The sequence below is a fragment of the Microtus pennsylvanicus genome, chromosome X, assembly GCF_037038515.1.
Source record: "Microtus pennsylvanicus isolate mMicPen1 chromosome X, mMicPen1.hap1, whole genome shotgun sequence".
Lineage (NCBI taxonomy): Eukaryota > Metazoa > Chordata > Mammalia > Rodentia > Cricetidae > Microtus > Microtus pennsylvanicus.
Window position 1 is genome coordinate 59,429,629 of NC_134601.1, and position 22,296 is coordinate 59,451,924.

The window sequence follows — 22,296 nt, forward strand, 5'->3', positions numbered from 1 at the left end:
TCACAGATATTATCAACATTGATTTTGTTTCTCAGACAATAATAAGCAAGGACATTTATAGTTTTCTACCAGTGCTTCCTTGCCCAGCCCCTAGAGATGCTTAGAGTAGATGTTAACTCTTTCCTCCTCTTCATTTATATCATGAAACGTCTTTTGTCTCCATTTCAACAGATTAACCCCAATGCTAACAAGTATTCTTTTCTGCCTACTTCACACCCTCCTAAGCTATTTCCCTACCTCTCTGTTTGCAATCCACTGTGCTTGTAGTCCCCAGTAACTAATTAAAATAGGGCATTACCTTAATTCACTTCCCTATTAATAGAACTAGTCTTCCTCCAACATCTTGTTTTGAAGCCTCTCAGTAGAATCTACTCCTTTCACTTTTTCATCCAATACGCATATTGTGTATTCTGCTTGGGTCCTTGATTTCTGTCTCAGTACAAACTATATTGGTGCCTACCTCCACACGATTGTGTGTGTTTGCACATTTGTCTGTATGGACCCTGCTTACCCTTCCCAGATATTTGTTCCTACCCGGATTCAGTCTGCTCACTGTTGAGATCCAATTTAAGTTATCTCACTTCCAACAGTTTTTCCAAATTATTCAAACGCATCCCTGTTGTTTTCTTTTCCATGCTTCCCTGCTTTATAGATTTCTATGCAGTGTAACAATTTGTCTCTAACAATTTTTCTCTAGCAAAAATATTTAATTTGTTCCACCAGATGATTGTCCAGGAAAGATAGGTGGAATGGCAAATAGTGTCTATGTTAGAATATATTTCTGTGAAATTTTTTTGGAGACAGGGTCTCACTATATAGACCAGGCTGACCTCAGATGCACAAAGATCCACCTGCTTCTGCCTCTCAGGTGCTGGATTTAAAGACATCACCACACCAGGCTGTGATTTTTAAAAGTTTGACAATTATATTCATAGACAATTTCAGGTTTGAGTATTTAGTATGCCTTTAACACATAACTTTAGGTTCCCTATTGCTATCTTGCAAACATGAACATGTCTAACACCTACTCTTTCTTAAAGGAGAAACCAAGAACGTCATCACCCAGAATTTCCTGAACAGACTTTGAAATAAATATAGGGGCTATATTCTAAGAATAGATGCACAAATTGTGAAGACAAATTTTATTGGCCTTTTTAAATAATAAAATATGTAGGGTACTGTATTGCTACTTAGATGTTATTTCTGTCCCTTCACCCCAAACTGAGGTTAGCCTCCACAAGTAAAAATAACTTTATGAGGAGTTGGGATATGAATTGATTTACAGAGCAATCCTCTTCATCAAAAGCAAGAGACAAGTGTTTATAGGTAGAGAATCTGGCAATCAGGAGAGTGTTGTATAAGGTGTGTGTTATTGTCCAGGTCTAGCAAATTACTTTTGTGGCTTGCTTTATAACTGCTTATATACAGGATGTGTATGTAAGACACTCAACTGTTTGACATTTGTCCTCATTCTATACAAGTTTTTATGAGGTTTATAAAAAGCTTTGTGAAATATGGTGTCATCTTTTAGGGAATCTTCCCTATTTAAAAGAGGAGGAGAAGAGACGAGACAACTAGAGAATATACTTCACCCTAGTCATCAGTTTATGCCTGAATTTAAGACGTTGAATAAACAAATTTCTCAAAATTTTTCTCAAAAAAAATCACATAGTTGAACAATAATAGGTGAGACATAACTTGCATACACACACACACACACACACATATATACAGCTTTATGTAAAAGACTCTGGTATTTGCTGGAACTTTAATGCTTCAGTTGTATAATGAGCCTCTCTCTGAAAAGAAACAAAGGTATTTCAGCTATAGTAGCTGAAGTAAAACATATAGAATGAAGAAAAAGATCAGGACTATTTAGCCTTAGAAAAGAAAAATGTAGGAATATGAAAGCTGCCTTTAAATATGAAGGACTCCGTTGTGGAAACATAAATTTGTTCAATGTGCCTCCAAGTTGTTCTAGTGTGAGGAAGGGCTGTATAAAGTCTAATCAAAGGAGATAAAAAATTTCTTTCATGACTTTGATTTCTGATATTGGCGCCAAAGATTTTACTATCAGATGTGACTGGGGAGGTGGTAAAGGGACGTTGTTGGTTTTGGTTAGTCTTCTTCAGGCTTGTATAATTTTATAGACTAATGAAATTGAAATGAAAATGTGGTGGAGGGGAGACAGATAAAGATCACTATGCTTCTTTTGCCAAATAAAGACACTAAATATTATCAACTACCTACTACTATTATCATTTTATATAAGAGAGGCGATTTGCCAGTGCTCTAGGGCTAAACAATATGATTTAATAGCCATTTAAATGACATACATTTAACTGAAAAAAGAAAGCAGCCCTAGGTTTGGTTTTGTTTTCCTATCACCTCTGAATTGTGGAAACTTCATTGGGAACTGCTAGACTACCTGACCTAAGATCCAGTGACTGGCCTTTCTGTTTCCTAGTTTGACTCTGGCCCAACTTTTAGTGGTTTGTTATTGCTCCTGAATCCTGAGCACATTTTCCGTTAAGAGACTGAGTAGAGGGCTAGAGAGAAGACGCAGCTGTTCGGAGCAGTAGCTGCTCTGCCAGAGGATTCAGGTTCAAGTCCCAACACCCACATGGCAGCTCATAACCACCTGTAACCAGTTCCAAGGATTCAAACACCCTCTTCTGGCCTTTGTGGTCATCAGGCATGCATGTGGTACAGAGTTATACATGTAAGCAAACACTCATACACACACCAAAAAAATAATGCTAAAACACTAAATATTTTTTGAAACATTGACTAGTAGGTACTAAAGATGTGGTAGAATTTTTTTTCCTGTACTGAGAAAGGGTGCGTGAAGTTGTGAACGGAAAGTCTGGGGGAGAAGCTCAGCAGACATTTGAAATATCAAAGGCTATTTAGGGAAATCTCTAAATTTGACACCAGAGAGTGATTTTTTTTCCTTCCTTTTTGTGCTTTCTTTTGGAGACAGGGTCTTATGTAGCTCAGGCTGGTCTCAAACTCCCTATGTAGGAAAGGGTGACTTAAATTACTGATCCTCCTGACTCCACTTTCTAGTTGCTGGATTTACAAGCATGGGCCACCACATCTGATTTAAAGGATTTTTTGTTGTTGTTGTTGTTTTTATGTCATAGTCCTATTTTTCCTATCAATTCCTACTTTGCCCTTTAGAGTTTTAATGAACTTTCCTCCAATAGGGGTATCTCTCACATATTTTATATATATATATATATATATATATATATATATATATATATATATATATATAATGTTTGAAAGCATGCTTCCACAATTATTTTTGTAGTATAACTAATACATTTATCTATATGCTTGCTAGCCTCTCTGGAAAATTGCTCGTTGCTTTATTTCACAGAATTACTTTTGTAAAAAATAAATCAAAACCCTGTTTCCTCTAAGAACAGATGGTAGCTCAATGGTACTAACCCAAACTGGCAAGGGGAAGATGGACAGCAAATGCTGTCTATGAAAATGTATTTATTTTATTTATTTATTAATAAAGTATTTATTTTATTTGTTTAATAAATGCATTTATTAAAATGTGTAGTAATAACTATCTAACTTATTAAGCAAAGTTTCAAGGATTTTTCTAGGTGTTAAAAATGTGTTACTTAATACAACACAACAACCCTATAATATGTTTTTATTATTATTGTTTTCAGAAAATAAAGGCAGATACAGATTGAATAACGTTCCTACAAACAACTAGTAAGTGATAGTCAAGATGTGAATCTGGAGCCATGATTCAATGTTAGATGATCTGATTTCAGGGTGTTCCTTTTTGACTGTAAACCCTTTTGAAATCAGAAGTATATATTGAAGCACTGAAAAAGAAGGAAATAGTTCAAGGAAATATGAGATTCTTTTTTTAAAAAAAAAAGTAGTGTTTTCAAGAGGACCAGGATTTAGCAGGTGATGCCTACGGCAATAGTTCCTTCTTAAAGCCTCAGTATTCTTTGACACCTTGCAGATTCTCAGGGCAAGGCTTAAAACAGTCAGAAACTCTGAGAAAGAGGCTCTGCAGTCCATGTTTTAATAACCTTTTAGATGATTCTGTTGCATGCTACAATTTGATAAATATTTGCCTAGATGCTAGAGTTGTGGAAAAACAAATCCAAAAGTGAAGGCGCTGAGAGTGGCAGAAAAAATAAAACTGAAGTTTTGTTTTTGTTTTTGTTTTTTGAGACAGGATTTCTCTGTATAGCTTTGGCTGTCCTGGAACTCACTCTGTCAAACAAACTGGCCTCAAACTCAAAGAGATTTGCCTGCCTTTGCCTCTGCCTCTGGGTGCTAGGATTAAAGGTGTGCACCACCACCTCCCTGACAAAACTGAAGATTTTTAGGATGACAGATCCAAGATTGATTTGATGGGGGGGGGAGTAAAAAGGGCTGGGGACAGAAGTACATCAATAAAGAATTAGAACATAAAAAGTATAGTACTAGGATATGTTATTACAGTGCAGGGGTAAGGGAAAGGAGATCACTGGAAGGATGATGTTCAGGGTCAGAAATGGGATATATCCACACTGCTGTCATTTCTCCAGGAGCCAGAAGCAAGGTACATTGCTCCTTATCTCAGCGTGGGTCTCACTGAGTTAGCTGCTTTGGTGTAAAACTAGCTCAGTTCCTAGAACTGAGATGCTAAATTTTAGTGGAGAGCTGAACAGGCTGAGAATGTTCGGGGGGTAGTGTTGGTAGCTTGTGTTTTGTGCCTGAATCAAGCTAACGGAATACCATGAACTGCTTTTATAAGATGCCTCAGCCTATGTAACTTCAGTTTCAGTTTCCCTGACCCGTGATTGTCTAGATGAATGTCAGAGATGGGTGTTCTGGATGAATGGGCTGAAGCTCCTTGGGGTGGGGAAGAGTGGACGATTAAATTAGAGAGCATGAAGAGCACATGTTCATTTTTAAGTGATTGTACACCTACCCTACAGAATGACATTAGAGAAGAAACTCATAAGCATCCAGACTTTGAGGAAGGACTCTCAGTTTTGTCTCATCCCACTTGGTGGTTTTTAGTTTTTCTTCCATGTTCCTTTGGTTTGCCAGTTGTGTTGATTCAAATCATATACTCAAGCGTTAACTGGTACTTTTCTTCATTCTTGTGCCCTGTTCTAATTCGTGTTTATTTTTAGCATCAGAAAAGTCCCACTTTAAGCCATGAGATGTCTGGTCTGAACTGGAAACCTTTTGTGTATGGCGGCCTTGCCTCTATTGTTGCCGAGTTCGGTAAGAATCTGAAAAAAAGGATGATAAATATGAGTTTTGTGCCACAGATGGTTATGCATGCTACCAGTTATTTCTAGAGGAAACAGAGAACAAATCAAAAGAGTGTTGTCATCTTTGTTTTAAAAATTGTTGTTGCCCCAGGCGGTGGTAGTGCATGCCTTTAATCCCAGCACTTGGGAGGCAGAAACAGGTCAATCTCAGAAGAGTTCGAGGCCAGCCTGGTCTGCAGAGTTCCAGTCCAATCAGGACTCTTACTGAGTTCCAGTACAACCAGGACTCTTATACAGAGAAACTCTATCTTGAAAAACCAAAAAATAATATTATTGTTTGCATGGCTATCAAACAGCATTACTGAGAAGGTACTAGTAATGATAAGGTGAATGAGGTTAAGAAGTCAAATTTTGAACCTTTTTTTTGATAACTTAGTGACTTGCTAATTTTTCCAAGCCAAATATGTGTAATCATAGAGGAATATATATGACAATGATTTCTGTGTATTCCTGTACTAATGGTCTTACATTTATGCTAAGACTATAATTTTCTTCTTATCCAGGCTTTTTTTTTTGCAAAGCTCTCTTCCATTTTAGAAGTAAATAAGATCAAACAAGAGTCATCTCTCTTTTGATTTAAATTTTGAAATACTTTTAGATTGTAACTTTTCATTTTCCAGAGTTTTCTTTTTCCTGAATGTTTCCTAAGTATCTACAATCCCGCAGTGTTTTCTGCCTTTCTTGGTATATGCTCTGGTCTTGCACTATCCAGATCCCCAAAGTTCAGAATTAGATATATAAACACCCTTGTTAGGTTTAGATCTTAAAATCTTTCTTAAAACCCATTTTGTTCATGCAACAACCACTTTTATGTGCTGAGATAAGAAAAGGGAGTTTTGTTTTTGTTTTTTGAAGAATCCGGCTAGGGACAACAGGATGGCTCAGCAGGTAAAGATGCATGCTGCCAAGCTTGATGAACCTGAATTTGACCCCTGGGACCCATGTGGTTGAAGGACAGAACCAACTCCTGCAGGCTATCCTCTGACCTCCATGCATGAGCCGTGGCGGATATACCCACACACATACATATACATGCATACAAATAAGTAGCACATAATTGAAAAAACTAATGGCTCAAGTACTCTATTGGTTTTACTCCTGAACTATCAAAGACACCATGGTAAGTAGAACCAAGTGAGACTTTGCCAATTTCTGTCATAGTATTAGGAAGTCGTAAATACACACGCTCATACCCTACTGTTACTGCATGTAAGAACCTCTGAATCAGCAATCCTGGATGTTCTTGTGCTTGCGACTATGTGGGGAGATTTTATAAAGGAGAGATAAGGAGACTTGCGGTGGGAAAGGGTGGGAGGAAAAGACGAATAAATGCCGTTGGCATTAGTATGTTACAGACGAAGGAAAAGAAGTATCCAAACGCCTTTGCATTTCTGGCAGAAAGTATCAGATATACTGTGTGGCAAGTCGTGCTTCCTAGAGAGCCTAGTGCATTTCACTCCACTTATAAGCCTTTACCTTCTGTCAGTGGCAGTGTAGTGCATATCTGAGTGTTATGAAAAGGACCCTGTGTTAGATTTCCACTATTGCATTGCCTTATATTTAGCCAAAACATACCTGTGTTCTTTGTAAATGCTCAGGAGTGTGTTCCCTCATAGGCACTTTCCCTGTGGACCTTACTAAAACACGGCTGCAAGTCCAAGGCCAGAGCATCGATGTCCGCTTCAAAGAGATAAAATATAGAGGGATGTTTCATGCCTTGTTCCGAATCTATAAAGAAGAGGGGATTTTGGCTCTGTATTCAGGGTAAGTCTGGCCTCTTTCCTTGGAGCATGAACAACTACATGCTAGTTTATACCCTTCATAGTCACCATTTTTATTTGTAATTCTGTATCGGTGGGCTTTTGTATATTTCATTTGCTTGTAAGTCTTGAGCTTTGGAATTTGTGTTAATCAGGCTGTATGGAATAAATGTGAAAGTGGATAATATCATTTCAGCATAAGGTTTTTTTTCTGGCTTCCTGACATTTACTGATGACTGTTGTAAAACGCAGCACCAATTAGCTGTGTACGTTCTTCTGAGAATTTTCCTGATTTGGCAAGCACTGGCTTCCTTTAAGATTTTCTTTGTGAAAGAAATATTCTGGCAGATTAAATAGGAATGAAGAATAGAAGAAAGGGAGTATCTTTTTTCATCACCTTTTGATTACACATCAGTTTATGGTTTATTGTCCAGTTTGTACTTCCTAGGGTATCCTAAATCTAGGCTACCAGTATTGCTGAGAGATTGGAAATCAATTTTACTAGTAATTTGGGTTGGGTTTATTTAAATTATAGTTTTCTTGGAGAAAAAATTCAAAACAAAAAGAAAAAAACAAAAAAAAGATCCTTGTTCATAATTAAATTATCCATGGATCATCTCTTTTACCTTGTTCCTCTATTAGCATAGGTAACCTTGGAATTCTTTTTCTAATGCAAGTAACAGTCAGAAATATGCAGATTTAGTCATCTGTTTTTTTCTTCAATCCTAACCATTTGAGCTGTTGCTTTATTTCTATTTATATCTCCTAAAGTATAGTTCTGCAATTTGGATGAATCTCAAAGGAGGCATGAGTGAGAACATCTTCAGTTTATGAGCAGAATTTAAGTAGGCTGAAATCTTGGTGCTGTTGGCTTCCTTTTTGATTAAGTTAAAGATGTATCTGCAGTTGTTAGGAAATAAAGGTCAAGGTTTTTTTTAACCTATGACGTATGGGTTAGTGTTTTAACTCTTTTGTATATTGCTACATTCAATTTGCTCATCTTTTCTAAAGGATTTTTGCATCTAAGTTCATGAACGATATAGCTCTGTGTTTTTTGTTTGTACTGTTTTTGTCTGGTTTTTTTTTTTTTTTGCTACCAAGGTAATACTAGCCAAAATGATTTGGGAAACTCCCTTTTCCGTTTCCTGGAGAGCTTGTATAAGATTAATGATAATTCTTCAGTGGTTTTATAGAGCTCCTCAGTAAACTTGTTTGGACTGAGGATTTCTATTTTATGAACTTTAATAAAACTGTTAATTCAATGGGACTGGAGAGATGGTTCAGTAGGTAGGAGCACTGGCTCCTCTTCTGTAAGACCTGAGTTCGATTTCCAGCACCCACGTGGCGACTAAACTACTGCCTGTAACTCCAGTTCTAGAAGATCTTATGCCCTCCTCTGGCCCCTATGGGCATTGCATGCACATGGTGCACCAACATACTTGTAGGCCAAACACCCATATATGTAAAGCAAAAGTAAACAAAATCGGAAAAATTAAAAAACTTTGACTTCAGTTTTATTTTGTAAAATTTTTAATACTATTAGTTTGGGCCACTGTGACAAAGTACCATATGCCTGGTCACTTATAAATAGCAGGCATTAATTTTTCATAGTTCTAGAGGTTGGCTTCTGGGGAGTTTACTCTGCTAGGGTAAGAATTTGACTATAAATTATTCTCAGCTATGCTTTGGTTGCATATTCTCTGCCCCCTCTTTGTTTTTTAATATTGGTGATTGAACCTAGAGCCTAGCAATGCTATGTAAGTACTCTATCTGTGAACTGCTTTCTCTTTACTTTTTCTAGGAAAGGGCCATATTAAGCTGCTCATGCTTGTCTTGTGCTCACTCTGGTTCAAGCAGGTCTGGAACTCTTGCCTTAGCCCACAAGTAGCTCAGGTTACAGACCTGTACTTTCAGACCTAGCTGTATCCCATGTATTAAAATTTTTTAATAATATTTTTAAAAATTTGGAATTATAATTACATTATTTCCTCTTTCCCTTTCTTCCTCCATGCATTCCCATGTATCTCTTTCCTCACTCTCATATTCATGATGCCCTTTTCTTTTGTTGTTGTTTCCCCATGTATATTATAGGATGTATTTGAAATTTTACTCATATCTATACATTGAGAAAACTTCTTTTGTAGCTTTCTCTAACCCACATGTTGTTTTAGATGTGTATTGTTTGATTTGCAAGTGTTTGAGCATTCTCCTTATCATTTTCTTGTTTGTTTCCATTATGGTCAGGAAATATATTCTATATAAATTTAGTTCTTTTTACTTTGTGGATGTTTGTTTTATGACGTGGGATTTGAGCTTTCTTTCTTCCTGGGTGAGTAAAAAAAAGCATGCTATACTGCTTGGAAGGATATAGATAAAAGAATTGTAAAATCTACAAATGTGTGTTATATAAAATTAACTTTTCTCTCTCTCTCTTTTTGGGAAGAATTGCTCCTGCTTTACTAAGACAGGCATCATATGGCACCATCAAAATTGGTATTTACCAAAGCTTGAAGCGATTATTTGTAGAACGTTTGGAAGGTCAGTATGCTCAACTCTCTTTTGAGGTTATCCTCAAAGGGATTGTTGAAATCATGCTTACTGTGAAATGTTTATCTCACAATGCTAGAGAATGAAAGACAATTACTGCAGGGATAAGTGGGCTTCTGTTGACTTGAGCTAAATCCCTACAGAAGGCATATGTGGGTTAGAGGCACCTGCTCTTCAAATTTATCATTTGCTATCAACTGAGAAACTTTTAGGCAGGCAAGATGGGCAAATTCATGCAAGTTCGACTACCTGAGTTTGATACCTGGAACCCATGCAAAGGTGGAAAGAGTGAACACGGTTCATATAGTTGAACTCCGACCTCCATACATATGCCATGATATATGTCTTACCCCCAAAATAATAGTTCTCTTTTTGTTGTCATTTTGTTTTTGATTTTCAAGACAGGATTTCTCTGTATAGCCCTGATTGTCCTGGAACTCTCTGTGTAGACCAGGTTGGCTTCAAACTCAGAAGTCCATTTGCCTCTGCCTCCCAAGTGCTGGTATTAAAGGCATGCACCATCATTGCCTTGCTTAAAATAATAATTCTTTTTTTAAAAAATGTTTATTTTTTTATTTTATTGCTGTTTTGCCTTTATGTATGTATGTCTGTGTGAGGATGCTGGACCTGGAATTACAGACAGTTGAGAACTGCCATGTGGGTACTGGGAATAGAAACTGGTCAAACAGTCATTGCCCTTAACCACTGAGCAATCTCTCCAGCTCCTAAAATAATAATTCTTAAAAAAAAAAAACTTGTTGTCATTCTTGAAGAAGCCTAGAAATGAAGCCTGAAAATGAATGCTGTCTTCATCAGTTAGAGGCATTTCCTAGATGTCAATTCTTTGTTGTTGTTTTCAAAAACAGGATTTTTCTGTGTAATAGCCCTGGCTGTCCTGGAACTAGCTCTTGTAGACCAGGCTGGCTTTGAATTTACAGAGATCCACCTGCTTCTGCCTCCCAAGTGCTGGGATTAAAGGCGTGCGCCACCACCACCTGGCATCTAGAGGTCAATTTTGATAAGCTTTTGGTAGGTAGATAAATTTTAGTCTATTATAGTCTGAACTCTAATGTACCTATGGCCATTTAACCCAAATTCAGAGTTGTTGTAGGTTTTTCCATTTGAGTCTGATACTTGCACCATGGATTTTTATCATAGGCCTGGGGTTACTGGATGATGGAGAAAGCTGGACTGACTTCATGTTAGCAGTATCTCTTGAAGGACTTGTTTTATTCTAAATCAGCATTTTCTGGAGCCTCTTAGGTGGGAATCCTGAAGGATTCACTTTCATCTCTCCTGAAAATATTTTCCTTTCATAGCTTATTAATGTGGGTTTACTTATTTTCTATTTATAGGCCCTTCATGAGAAGTAGGACTGGTGAAGATTAGATTTTCTCTGTAGAACATTATGTTCTGTTGTTCCTTTCTTGTTTCTAGCTGAGGGAATTTAGCTCTAAATTATTTCTTTTGTAAGTCAGTAGCAGAGTGCTGGTCTATGTCTAATTCTTTCCATTCATTATTCAGCAGCAGGAATTATACTCTTGCTTTTTCATATTTGACTACAGAAACCTTCTTACATAAATGGAGGCTAGGAGAGCTCTAATGCCATTTAGCATTAATATTTAGATAACTTTATTACACATAAGACTATAGTTTTTAGCATCTTGTTATTCTTTAAAGTTAACTTTTCATAAAAAGACTTAAAAATTGAACAAGGTATGCCAAACTGCACAGGGAAAAGCCCATGAGGCCTCAGCCCTACACAAAGAGCTATAGGCAATTACAAAAAGCTGGGAGCGTGAGAGGTGGTCTTCCCCAGAGAAGAGCACACCAATTGTTTGTCCAATGCCAAATGGTCAGTCCTGAAAACATACATACAAATAGTATTATAGGGCTGGAGAGATGGCTCAGTGGTTAAGAGCATTGCCTGCTCTTCCAAAGGTCATGAGTTCAATTCCCGGCAACCACATGGTGGCTCACAACCATCTGTAACGAGGTCTGCTGTCCTCTTCTGGTCTGCAAACACACACAGATTGAATATTGTATACATAATAAATAAATATTTAAAAAAAACAAATAGTATTATAGAGACCGAACAGGTTATATTTAGGAATATATATGTATGTACATATTTACATGTAATAACAATTAGTGAAAAAGAAGGCCATAAATTTGAGGAACAGGAACAGGTACATGGAAGGGTTTGGAGGGAGGAAAGGGAAGGAAGAAATACTGTAATTAAATTATAATCTCAGGCGATGGTGACACACACCTTTAATCCCTAACATTTGGGTGGCAGAGGCAGACAGATCCCTGAGTGCAAGGCCAGCCTGGTCTACAGACTGAGTTCCAGAACAGCCAGGTCTACATAGAGAAACCCTGTCTTGAAAAACAAAATAAAACAAAAAACACCCCATAGATTATAATCTCAGAAAACTTTAAAAGACTTAAAAGTAGATGTATTATTATGTTTGAAGTGGCTGAAAAGGAAATACCACATTCTAATTTATGTCTTATACTCACAATTAGGTTGAAGAATGTGATGTCTTCAAAATAATAAAAATTAAAAAAATTATGTTTTTAGGGAAATAATGGTTTATATTTTATAGTTTATATTTTGTATAAATTTGGGATGTGCTACAAATATTTGAGAGTCTTTACTTTGATAAATCTTGAAGTTAATTTTTAAGTCATCTCTCCAGGAAATCTTTCCTTGGTACTCTGAGAAAACAATACTTAATAAAATGAACCTTTATCTCTCTCTCTATCTCTCTTTATCTCTCTATCTATCTATCTATCTATCTATCTATCTATCTATCTATCTCTCTATCTCTCTATCTATCTATCTGTTCATTTTGTTTATTTTACATTTTTACAGATGAAACTCTCCTAATTAATATGATCTGTGGGGTAGTGTCAGGAGTGATTTCATCGACTATAGCCAATCCCACTGATGTTCTAAAGGTAAGAGAGATAGGTGTCTGCCATGCGAGTAGAAAGACCGCAACTTTAACTCAGGTTCGAGTTCTGAGTCTTACACTGTCCATTGTTAGTTCTAAATTCTTGGGAAAATCTCCTAACTACTCAGTGCTTAGAGCATAAAGTTGGTAAGAATTAGAGATAATACATGTAAACTTGTATAACATGCTTCATAGTCGATGTTCAGGAGTAGTTTAATGTGATATGCATTAATCCAGTGGTTTTCAGCTTGGGCTTTTAACCCACTATGGGGTATTTTCAGAGCTCTGCAGTTCTAGGGAATTGTTTTCTAAATTCCTTACTCTGTTTTCCTTAAGTGGTGTGAGAATGGATTTGTGTTTCTAATAGCCCTTTTCCCATTTTACAAAACAAAGGCATATCCTTTACCTATTACAAATCTTCAGATGATGTGTTGACTTATAGCAAAAATTGGGAGTTTGAGGCCAGCTCAGTCAGTTTGAGTCAGCTCAGTGAGTTCTAGGACAGGCTCCAAAGCTACACAAAAGAACCCTGTCTTGAAAAAAAACCTCATTCCTTCTTAGTTAATAAAGCACAAAATATGTGATTAAACAATGTGAGGGACCACAAACTAGGATTTTTTTTTCCTGAGAGAGAATCTTATGTAGTCTGGTCTTCTTACTGGGTATAAAGGTATTTACAACCATGAATCTCAAGTTTAAACAATATTATTTTATATGTGGGGTATTTTGCCTGCAAGTATGTCCATGTACCACATGCATGCAGTGTTCATGGAAGCCAGGTGAGAACATCCAAATCCCTGGAACTGGAGTTACAGACAGTTGTGAGCTGCCATGTGGGTGCAGCAGTCAAGCCTGGATCCTCTGGAAAACCAGCAAGCTCTCTTAACAGCTGAGTCATGTTTCCAGCTGTGAGTTACAAGAAAAAAAAATTTCAAGTTCGTTGCTTATATAAGAGAAAGTATAAATCAGGATCCAGGATAATGCAAACCAAGTGATAGGAGATTCACCTTATAGCGATTACAGCAGAGTTTGTTCATCCCAATCTTGTAGGGATTTCTTCCAGGACTTTTCCCCAATGAATAACAAAATCTTTAGATGCTCAATAAGATGCTTACATAGAATGAAGCAGTATTTATATATAACCTGTGCATATTCCCTTAGATATTTTAAGTCCACTTTAGATTACTTAAGATGTTTAATATAATGTAAACATATGTAAATAGTTGTTATATTATTCCAGAGATAATGACAAAGAAAAATTCTACATGTGTTCAGTACAAATGCAGTTTTTTTCCAAATATTTTTCAACTGGTGAATGATTAAATCTATAAATATAAAACTGGTCATTATTTGATTATCTGATATAAATTTGATTGTCTGGTATAAATTTGATTGTCAAGTATAAATTGTCATTATTTTTAAAAAATGAAATTAGCTGGGCATTGGTGGCACACACATTTAACCCAAACACTCAGGAGGCAGAGGCAGATGGATCTCTGTGAGTTGGAAACCAGCTTGGTCTACAGAATGAGTTCCAAGATAGCCAAAGCTACACAGAGAAACCCTGTCTCAAAAAACAAACAAAAAAGAAAGAAAATTAAATTAAAAATTTAAATATTTAGTTTTTGTGTATGTGTACTTTGCCTAAATGTATGCCTGTGTACATGTGTGCCTAGTGCCCATAGAACCTGAAGAGGGAGGGCATTGGAGCCCCTGAAACCGTAGTTAAGGAGAGTTGTGAGCTGCCATATTGGTTTTGAGAACCAAACCCAGGTCTTCGGCAATAACAGCCAGTGCTCTAGCCCCCAAATAAATTGATCATCACTACCATTACTATATTTTGTGGGGGGTGCATGTGTATGTACATGTGGAGGTTAGGTCAAACCTTTTGGAATCAGCTCTGTTTTGACCATGAGTTCTAGAAATTGAACTCAAAAGAGAACAATCCTCACTTATAGACTCCCCATTCATATGTAAACCTCTGTTAATATTTAGGTATATATGATCACCTAGTCTTCTCGCTGTGTTTTTTAATTCACATTTTTGGTAAGAAACAGCACTTTTTTTTTTTGAAACAGGAATGCCCCCTTTTATTGTGTCCAGGGGCAGCTTATATATCTATCGATCCTTAACTGATAGCCACGCCCCAGCCAAATCCACCAGAAACCACTCCCCTGTCATTAGGAACTCTGAGGGTCTTGTGCTCAGAGCAGCTGCAAGCATTACAAGTTGTTTACCAGAAATTCAGGAATGGGTGGGGGGGGATCACGGCTCACAACTGAAAACAACAGCAACAACGAAATTCCAAACAGCAGTCAGAAACCCGAAGAAACCCAGGTTCTCTCCGACGAAGAAACAGCACTTTTATGTTTAGCAATTAATCTTTCTTTCTTCCTTTCTTCCTTCCTTCCTTCCTTCCTTCCTTCCTTCCTTCCTTCCTTCCTTCCTTCCTTCCTTTCTTTCTTTCTTTCTTTCTTTCTTTCTTTCTTTCTTTCTTTCTTTCCTTTTTGGTTTTTCAAGACAAGGTTTCTCTGTGTAGCTTTGGTGCCTGTCCAGGAACTAGCTCTTGTAGATCAGGCTGGCCTTGAACTTGCAGAGATCCGCCTGCCTCTGCTTCCTAAATACTGGGATTAAAGGCACATGCCACCACCACCTGGCATGTTTAACAATTAATTTTTAATGCCTTCTAAGGTCTACAAATACTTTAGGGGAAAATGTTATGGCTCTACTGTATTCTGTTAAATTAATGTTTCATCATTTATGTAACCAATATGTTGTTGACATTGGTTTTTGGACATTTGAGTTGTCCCTAATTCTTTACTAAATTAATTACATGGGTCTTACTATGTAGCCATTACTGCCCTGGAACTCACTGTGTAGACCAGGCAAGCCTTGAACTCACAGAAATTCACCTGTCTCTGCCTCCTGGATTCTGGGATTAAAGGCCTGTGCCACTACGCTATACTTCATGAATACTTGTTATTGTACAAGTCTAGAAAAGATAGATTTACTGTGGGAAATATGAGACCTAATGACAACCTTTATAGACTATACTTTGGCACAAATTATGCTTTTGTGTACAATTTAATTCATCATAATAGCAGAGATTTAAAAATAATTCCTTAATTTTAAAGGACTGAATTGTGTCACTTTGGTTTTTTTTCTGTCAAAATAGAATGTTCCCTTTTTTCATTTTAGATTCGAATGCAGGCTCAAGGAAGTTTGTTCCAAGGGAGCATGATTGGCAGCTTCATTGATATATACCAGCAAGAAGGTACCAGGGGTCTGTGGAGAGTGAGTACTCTTTTACTGGTGGTGTATTATATTCTTTACTTGAATTTTCATATTAAGTCATGAGATTGTGACTAACCCCAAGCAAGGTAAAAAGCTCCTTGCCACCCATGAAAGGATCAAAATTTACAGTGGTTCCTATTTCTATACATATAGTTTAGGATTGTATGTATGAGACATACATACAATTTCTAAATTTCACAGTGAATTTAGTATTTCAGTATAGCTCTGTCAGTTTTACATGAAACGCAGTAATGTTTGTCTATAATGGTCTCTGTAGTGCTTATGTTCAAAGAGCATAACAGTATTTTTAACCTTATAATTATAATACATAAGATGTACCATAAATATTAAACATATGTGGAAAAATTCCAGTAGTTCCACAATTTAGACATAATCGCTTTGACCATTTTATCATTATTGTCCTTTGCCTTTTGCTGTCATTGTTGCAATAACTTTTTTGGTTTTGTGTTGTTTTGAGACAGAATTTAGTAAGTATGGTCTTGAACTTGTAATCCTCCTGCCTGTGTCTCTTGAGTGCTAAGAAGTCAGGTCTGTTCCACTCTACCTGTACCTATAGATACCTGTACCACTATACCCATATAACTTTTCCCTTTTTGTTTTTGTTGTTGTTGTTGTTGTTGTTGTTTTTAGAAACAAGGTTTTTCTGTAACTTTGAACCTGTCCTGGAATTAGCTCTTGTAGACCAGGCTGGCCTCGAACTCACAGAGATCTGCCTGCCTCTGCCTCCCAAGTGCTGGGATTAAAGGCGTGTGCCATCACTGCCCAGCAACTTTTCCTTTTGAGATAGGATCTTACTATGTAGTCTTGACTAACCTAGAGCTTACTATGTAGTCCAGGGTAGCCTTGAACTCACAGAGTTCCCCTTGCCTCCTGAGTGCTGCGATTAAAGGCATGTACCACCACACTAGGCTATTGAATAACTTTTTTAAAAATGTTTATTTATTTATTATGTATACAATATTCTGTCTGTGTGTATGCCCGCAGGCCAGAAGAGGGCACCAGACCTCATTACAGATGGCTGTGAGCCACCATGTGGTTGCTGGGAATTGACCTTTGGAAGAGCAGGCAATGCTCTTAACCTCTGAGCCATCTCTCCAGCTCCTTGAATAACTTTTTATTCTCTTGTGATCACTGAATAAATAAGACTATTAGAGTCTGCAGAGAGAGCTGAATGGGATGGCAAGTCTATTGATAGACTTTTAAATAAAAATGAGAGCTTTATTATTTTTTCCTTTGTAATTCTCTACAGCTATTTCTTACTTTAAAATTAAAACAAAATAGAGCTGAAAGAATTGAACTATGAATACCCATGATCTGTATTAGACAACTGAAAGGTTTTGTCATAATTACTTAAACCGTCTCTTTGAGTACAGAAATACACACATTATTTTGTTAACAATATAATAGGATGTTATAGACATTATGAAAGTCTCCTAAACACTTCATGATGTGTCTCATAAGGAGAAGGTATAGAGGGCTCACCAGATAAGAGCACAGACTGCTTTTGCAGAGACCCGAGATTGGGCTACATGTAATGAATGGCAGGTAGCTGTAGTCATGTGAACATCTCCTCTCATAGACATACACATAATTAAAAATAAAAAGTAAAATAAAATTTAAAAAAAGAACAAGAACATTTTCTGGGCTGACAATACTATTGTCAATTGTAAGAAGGTTAACAATACTTAAGTGGGGAAAGAGATGGCTCAGTGGTTAAGAGCACTTGCTGCTCTTGCAGAGGGCACAGCTACGTTGCCAGCTCCTACATGGCAATTCACAACCATCCTTAACTCTAGTTCCAGGGAAATCAAAGCCCTCTTCTGACTTTGGCATGAACCCAGGCACACACATGTTGCCTAGATGTACATGTAAGCAAAACGTGCATATGCATAAGTAAATCTGAATAACCCTATACTTAAAACCTAGACCATATTAAAAATTCACCTATTTATGAGACCAGGATAGTTTTCATATATTTCATATATAGTATTTCCATGTGGTCCTTGGCTTGTTCCTCTGTTGCCTGAAACTTGAGACTATTGGCTTTATTACATTCATTCTGAACCTTGTGCATCAAGGCCAGAGGTGCGTGTTTCGTTATGCCACATTAAGCAGGGCAGAGATTGCTTACTTATTCATATGATGTCCAGCAGGTATTGCTGTTTTAAAAGGTAAACGTCTCTTCCTTTTGCAATTAGCAGGTAATTTATGAGGTGAAATTCTGACCACATGCGTATATCCCAATACCTAATAATTGAATGTAACTACTTTTATGCCCACGCTACTTGTATGATTCTGGCACATGGTAATGTACAGAAGCAAAGTACATTGTGTTACATATTCTTTTGATATAGGCATAACTTTTTACTTAATGATCATAGCACCATTAATGATCCTTGAGGTTTGCTTTTTGATAACAGTAGGGTGTACTTCCTTGATTAGTCCATCTTACAACAGGAATAGAACTCACCAGAACATTTTCATGAACTGATACCAAGAGACAAAGACCAAACAATGATATTATAAATTAGGTTAGGGGAACCCAGACATTTTATTTGTGGTAATTTTTATACAGTATACATAGATTTCAGTCATATTGAATCTGTTCACATTGTTTGCAACCAATATCCAGAAGTTTAAAAAATGATTTTTTTATTAGCATATATTAATTATAAACAATGAGTTCCAATATTATGTATGGTTTTTTGAAACAGGTTTTCTCTATAGCTTTGGAGCCTGTCCTAAAACTCTCGCTGTAGACCAGGCTGGCCTCAGACTCACAGAGATCCACTTGTCTTTGCCTCCCAAGTGCTGGGATTAAAGGCTTGCGCCACCACTGCCAGGTGAGTTTCATTATATATATTTTTTTAAATATTTATTTATTATGTATACAATTTTCTGTCTGTGTGTATACCTGCAGGCCAGAAGAGGGCACCAGACCTCATTACAGATGGTTGTGAGTTACCATGTGGTTGCTGGGAATTGAACTCAGGACCTTTGAAAGAACAGGCAATGTTCTTAACCGCTAAGCCATCTCTCCAGCCCTTCACTATATTTTAATACACTTATCTGATTGTATTTTTATCATAGTCATCCCTTCTTACCCTCTCTTGCCCCCCCACACGCACTCCTGCTGAAACCTTTTATCTTCCTAGTTTGTTTTCCTCTACTTCCATGTTTTTGTTTTTATTTGTGAACCATTGTCTGTTGTAATATGAGCGGCGGGCTGCATCCCCAGCACCCCGCCGCCCGCACGGCTAGCTTTACCCAAAATAATTACACGGAAACTGTATTCTTTTAAAACACTGCTTGGCCCATTTCTATTTGGCCTCTTCTAGGCTAGCTCTCGCACCTGGACTAGCCCATTTCTAATAATCTGCTGTAGCCCACGAGCTGGCTTACCAGGAATGATCTTAACCTGCGTCTCTGTGGAGTGGGAAAATCATGGTGACTCTCTGACTCAGCTTCTTTCACCCAGCCTTCTGTTCTGTTTACTCCACCCACCTAAGGGTGGGCCTATCAAATGGGCCTAGCAGTTTCTTTATTGCTTAACCAATGAAATCAACAGATTGATATATGACACTCCCACATCAATTGTCTTAATTAGTTTTACTTACAGGAGCATAGATACCTTACCAATGTCTACATCACAGAAATAAAATGTCTTTTCCTTCTCTAGCAACCATTAGCTGTCTATAGATCCTCATGGGCCCCTCCCTTCTGGCACCTGTTAACTGCCTTTAAGTTCTTAATCAGGGCTGGGGCCTCATGAGCCTTTCTGTACTATATGATGAATCCAGAATTCATTTCATCCTGCAAAACTGAGACTCTATAACCACTAAACAGCCATTCTCAGTTCCCCTAGTCTCTGGCAACCCCCAAACTACTTTCTGTCTCTATGAATTTGTCAAGTAACTCAAATAAGTGGGCTCATATAAATTTGTCCTTTTATGAGATTTCATTTAGCACAGTTTTCCTTAGATTCATTCATGCAATAGAATGTTTTTGAATTTCCTTTCTCTTAAAGAGTGGATAATATATATGTTTGTATATTACTTAAACACTTCACAGATACACTGTATATATGCATGTACAAACACATATACATTTTATATATTCAACCACTGATGGATGTTTGGGTGTCTTTCATTTTGGGGGCTATTGAGAATGATGTTGCAGTGAACATGGGTATACAAATATCCTTTTGGGGACACTGTATTTAATATTTTTGGGTACATATATAGAAGTGGATTTTCCAGATTATCTGGAAATCTTGTTTAATTTTTTAAAAGTTGAAAATAGCTACCTTTATTTTCCAGACGACTTAACATTATTAAGGCGCATAATGAAAAGAAGTAAAAGTATATTTTGTTATGTGTTGAGATAGGTTATTAGGCAGATTTTTTTTGTCTCACCTTCCAGTTTCCAAATAATCACACAGGTTTATTGTTAGGAAAGCTTGGCTGATAGCTTAGGCTTGTTTCATAACTAGTTCTTACAACTTAAATTAACTCATATTTTTTATTCTACATTCTTTTACATGGCTCAGTTACCTTTACTTTGCAATGCCTATGTTGCTTGATCTGTGCCCCTGGTATTTCCTCCTCCTTTTCAACATCCTCTCTGCCCCAAAATCCAGCATGACTATTGGCCGTTCAGCTTTTTAATAAACAAATCTGAGTGACACACCTTCAAATGAACAAAGAAACTTTTCCACAATTGTTGAAGGAGCTGTGGGTTGCATTCCTGCCGCCCTGCTCCCAGCCACCTGGCTAGCTTATGCCCCGAAATAACAACACACAAACTGTATTCATTTAAACACTGCCTGGCCCATTTCTATTAATGTGTGTAGCACCAAGGTGCGCTTACCAGGAAGATTCTAGCCTACGTCCATCCTGGGTCGGAGCTTTATGGCGTCTGCCCCAGAGTGCAGAACTAAGGCATATCAGCTCACTTCCTCTGCCTCCCAGCATTCTGTTCTGTTTACTCCACCCACCTAAAGGCTGGCCTGTCAAATGGGCCAAGGCAGTTTCTTTATTAGCCAGTGACCTTCCTCCATCACACAATATTTCCCCTTTTTGTCTAAATAAAAAGAAAAGACGTAGTAAAACTATATATAATAAGAATAATTATCAAGTAAGAATTGCATTTACAATATCTAGTACATTTGTATTTGACAATTTCAAAGAAAATACTCCATTGTTTATCTTATTTTGGTGAAAGTTTTGTACCCAATTGTCTTTTTTTTATGTATTTTTTTTATTGATAAAAGGAGAATAAAGAAAAGAAAGAAAAAAAAAACAAATTTCCACCTCCTCCCAGCCTCCCATTTCCCTCCCCCTCCTCCCATTCTTCTCCCCCCTCCTCCCACCCCTCTCCCCTTCCCCCCACTTTTCTCCCCCTCCCTCTCCAGTCCAAAGAGCAGTCAGGGTTCCCTGCCCTGTGGTAAGTCCTAGGTCCTCCCCCCTCCGTCCATATCTAGGAAGGTGAACATCCAAACTGGCTAGGCTCCCACCAAGCCAGCACATTGCGTTGGATCAAAACCGCGTGCCATTGTCCTTGGCGTCTCATCAGCCCTCATTGTTCGTCATGTTCAGAGAGTCCAGTTTTATCCCATGCCCAATTGTCTTTCTATCATAACTATGGAAAAGTTTAACTGTAGATATCTAGTATTCAACTCCATCAAAGAGCTTAGAAGGATGTAATATTACCTGGATAAATAAAGTGCATTGTAAGCAACTTCCAAAAATAAGGAAACAACATAGACATCAGTCTACCTGGACAGTTACTCAAAGTTCCTCTGCAGTGTTGCGGCACCCAGTCTTCAGCCTACAGGCCTAGAATATCTGGCAGACTTTTTTAGGAAGCAAGAACTTTGGAGGATAGTTTTGCCTTATCTTGGCAAAACTAAACAGTCTTTTTCCTTAGTGTCCTCCTTGTCCAGTTTGTATAGCATGCTGTCATCAGTTAAAACATGAGCAGTTTCTTGGCCAAATGGATATTTTTGCCACAATGAAAGCAAGCTCCATATGCAGGTTCTTAAGTGCCCATCATCCTTTCTGAAGTAAATTGGTGCTGCCAGGAGCAGACATGTTTCATTGTCATGAAAAGTCTCAGGTTATTAAATATCTTAAATGCTATATTCTTTAAGTTCTTGAAGTGTTTTAAGATCATATACCTACCTAAAATATATGTTTTACCTTGAAAATATACCTGATATGACTACAAGTTTGATTATTATAAATGACTATTAACCTGCATTTCTTTTCTTTCTTTCTTTTCTCTTTTTTGTTTTTTTCGAGACAGGATTTCTCTGTAGCTTTGGTGCCTGACCTGGAACTTACTCTGTAGACCAAGCTGCTGTCAAACTCACAGAGATCCACTTGCCTCTGCCTCCCGAGT

The 22,296-nt window shown here is 37.4% G+C and overlaps 1 protein-coding gene across 1 annotated transcript in view; it reads left to right on the top strand.

Moving 5' to 3' along the window:
- The window catches only part of Slc25a14 (solute carrier family 25 member 14), a 42,551-nt gene that overhangs the window by 662 nt on the left and 19,593 nt on the right, over window positions 1-22,296 (top strand). Inside the window, 5 exon segments of the mRNA XM_075957389.1 lie at window positions 5,169-5,262; window positions 6,929-7,076; window positions 9,516-9,610; window positions 12,498-12,583; window positions 15,778-15,873. Coding sequence (XP_075813504.1) covers window positions 5,169-5,262; window positions 6,929-7,076; window positions 9,516-9,610; window positions 12,498-12,583; window positions 15,778-15,873 — 519 coding nt within the window.